Here is a 2,329-nt window from a genome sequence, read left to right on the forward strand (position 1 = left end):
TAGGCCGGCCCCGGCCGGCGGCCAGCGCTCCCGCCCGCCGAGCATTACCTTCCTCCTCAGTAGAGCCCACACTCCTTCAGGTTGTTCTTGATGATCACGTCCGTCACGGCGTCGAAGACGAACTGCACGTTCTTGGTGTCGGTGGCGCAGGTGAAGTGGGTGTAGATCTCCTTGGTGTCTTTCCTGCGGTTCAGGTCTTCGAACTGACACTGGATGTAGGCAGCTGCCTCCTCGTACGTGTTGGAGCCTGAAAAAGAGAAGATCCCTTGACTTCGGCCAGCACTTCACGGCAGAGAGATCTTTTAAGACCATATTAAGCTGCTTGCAACCATCTGCCTTATCCAGCCACAAAGCCAAATCCACCGTTAACCCCTTGTTGTAAATCGGGAGGTCTATTCCCAGCTCCTGGGCGGTGACCTTGGACAATTCCCTCACTCTCGCGACACCCCGGCCACTCCCTGCTCCAGTCATAGCGAGAGTGAACATCACACGCCGGCCACAGCGATGCTTCACGCTGAAAACACGGAGCTACAGCAGAAGAGCAACAAGCAACAGGGGGTTTGAAGGAAGGACCATTAAAAAATTATCTGAATGCCTCAAGCAGAGACTGCCTGAAGCATCACGTCCATGCAGGGCCGTGGCAGGGAAGGGCTGTGGAACAGGCTGTCACTGGGACACGGACACACGGGGTGGACCAGAGCCTTGCCCAGGACACGGATAAGTTTCACAGCCTCTGAAATTGAAGTTCAATGGACGCATTGTCCTAATGCCCTGTGGAAAACAGAGTGACCTTGATTTGCTGGAGCATAATTCTCTGCTGTTCATGCTCCAGGCCATAAAACACATGGACAAAGGTTGGTCTGAACCACAGACATGCGTGACCACATTTCCTTTGAAAACCCCTCTGCTGGGAGGAGAGGGGAGAGAGCTGGGGGGGTTCAGCCTGGAGCAGAGAAGGCTACGGGGAGACCTTAGTGCAGCCTGTCAGTGCTGCAAGGGAGCTCCAAGAAAGCTGGGGAGGGGCTGTTCAGCGGGGGCTGTGGGGACAGGACAAGGGCTGATGGTTCAGCTGACAGGGGGAGATTGAGACCAGAGAGAAGGAGAGATTGTTTGTGCTGAGGGTGGGGAGACCCTGGCCCAGGCTGACCCGAGAGGTGGGAGCAGCCCCATCCCTGGCCCCATCCCAGGTCAGGTTGGCCCTTGGGGCTCTGAGCCCCCTGCCCTGGGTGCAGATGTCCCTGCTCCCTGCAGGGGTTGGACTGGGGGAGCTTTAAGGTCCCTTCAACCCAAACCAGTCTGAGAATGAGGCAGCAGCTCACTGGACAACCCAAAGATGCTGCCCAGGAGACAGAATGAGGAAATGAGGAAAAAAAACAGCTTGAAAGTTGTCCTGGATTCCACAGGCTTTGACTGAGTCACCCCTGGCCCTGGCGCCCAGCAAAGGGCAGCTACCCGCGCCAGCCGTACCCGTGTACTCGGGGTAGCAGATTGTCAGGGGGCTTTTCTTAATCTTTTCCTCAAACAGGTCTTTCTTGTTCAAGAAGAGGATGATGGAGGTGTCTGTAAACCATTTGTTGTTACAAATGCTGTCGAACAGTTTCATACTCTCGTGCATCCGGTTCTGGAAAAGAAAACAAGGAGGGTGATGCATCGTGCCGGGGATATTAGGGGAGGGTGGAGTAGGGGACACACAGGCTTCACTGTCAGCACTGAAGAGTCACTGACAGGTCCTCACTGTCACTCCATGAGGAAGAGAGTGAGCACAGCCCCCAAGCAGGGCTCAGGCCACCTCCTCACCCCGGCTGTGTCTGTTCCCCACGGCAGCACTCGCACGTGGGCAACAGGCTGTGGGACCAGGGCCTGGAGAAGACACTCATTTACACGTTCCATTTATCAGTTTCTAGGGCGAGGCTGCTGCTCTGGTGCCCTCGCCACAATTCCACCTCCCTTCTCCAGTAACTCCTCCAGAACGTACCATTTCCTCGTCCTCGGCCAGGACGAGGTCGTAGTCACTGAGGGCCACGCAGAAAATAATCGCTGTCACGCCTTCGAAGCAGTGGATCCACTTCTTCCGCTCCGACCGCTGGCCGCCAACATCAAACATCCTGGGAGAGGCAGAAGAACCGTCTCAGAAGCTACAGAGACTGCCCTGCCCAGCCACCACACCGTTCAGAGGAGATGGAGGAGTCTCTAAGGACTGTCACACAAGCAGGGTTCAGGGGAGAACACGGACACGCCTTCCTCCAGCAAGGCGACCCCTCTGAGCCCTCCTTTTCCCAGCAGAGGGGAGTTTAGGACAAGAATTCTTTTCTTTAGAGCGGTTTCAGCA

At 56.0% G+C, this 2,329-nt stretch overlaps 1 protein-coding gene across 1 annotated transcript in view; it reads right to left on the bottom strand.

Annotated features, from left to right (window-relative positions):
• Window positions 1–56: 56 nt before the first annotated feature.
• LOC104491853 (guanine nucleotide-binding protein G(k) subunit alpha) overlaps window positions 57–2,329 on the bottom strand; it is a gene marked incomplete at its 5' end in the record, with an annotated part of 11,352 nt that continues 9,079 nt past the window's right edge. The window contains 3 exons of the mRNA XM_010134330.1: window positions 57–247; window positions 1,468–1,621; window positions 1,976–2,105. Of these exons, the coding sequence (XP_010132632.1) occupies window positions 57–247; window positions 1,468–1,621; window positions 1,976–2,105 (475 nt within the window). The remainder of the gene's footprint in view (window positions 248–1,467; window positions 1,622–1,975; window positions 2,106–2,329) is intronic.

The sequence above is a fragment of the Buceros rhinoceros genome, unplaced genomic scaffold (genome assembly GCF_000710305.1).
Source record: "Buceros rhinoceros silvestris isolate BGI_N320 unplaced genomic scaffold, ASM71030v1 scaffold24814, whole genome shotgun sequence".
NCBI lineage: Eukaryota > Metazoa > Chordata > Aves > Bucerotiformes > Bucerotidae > Buceros > Buceros rhinoceros.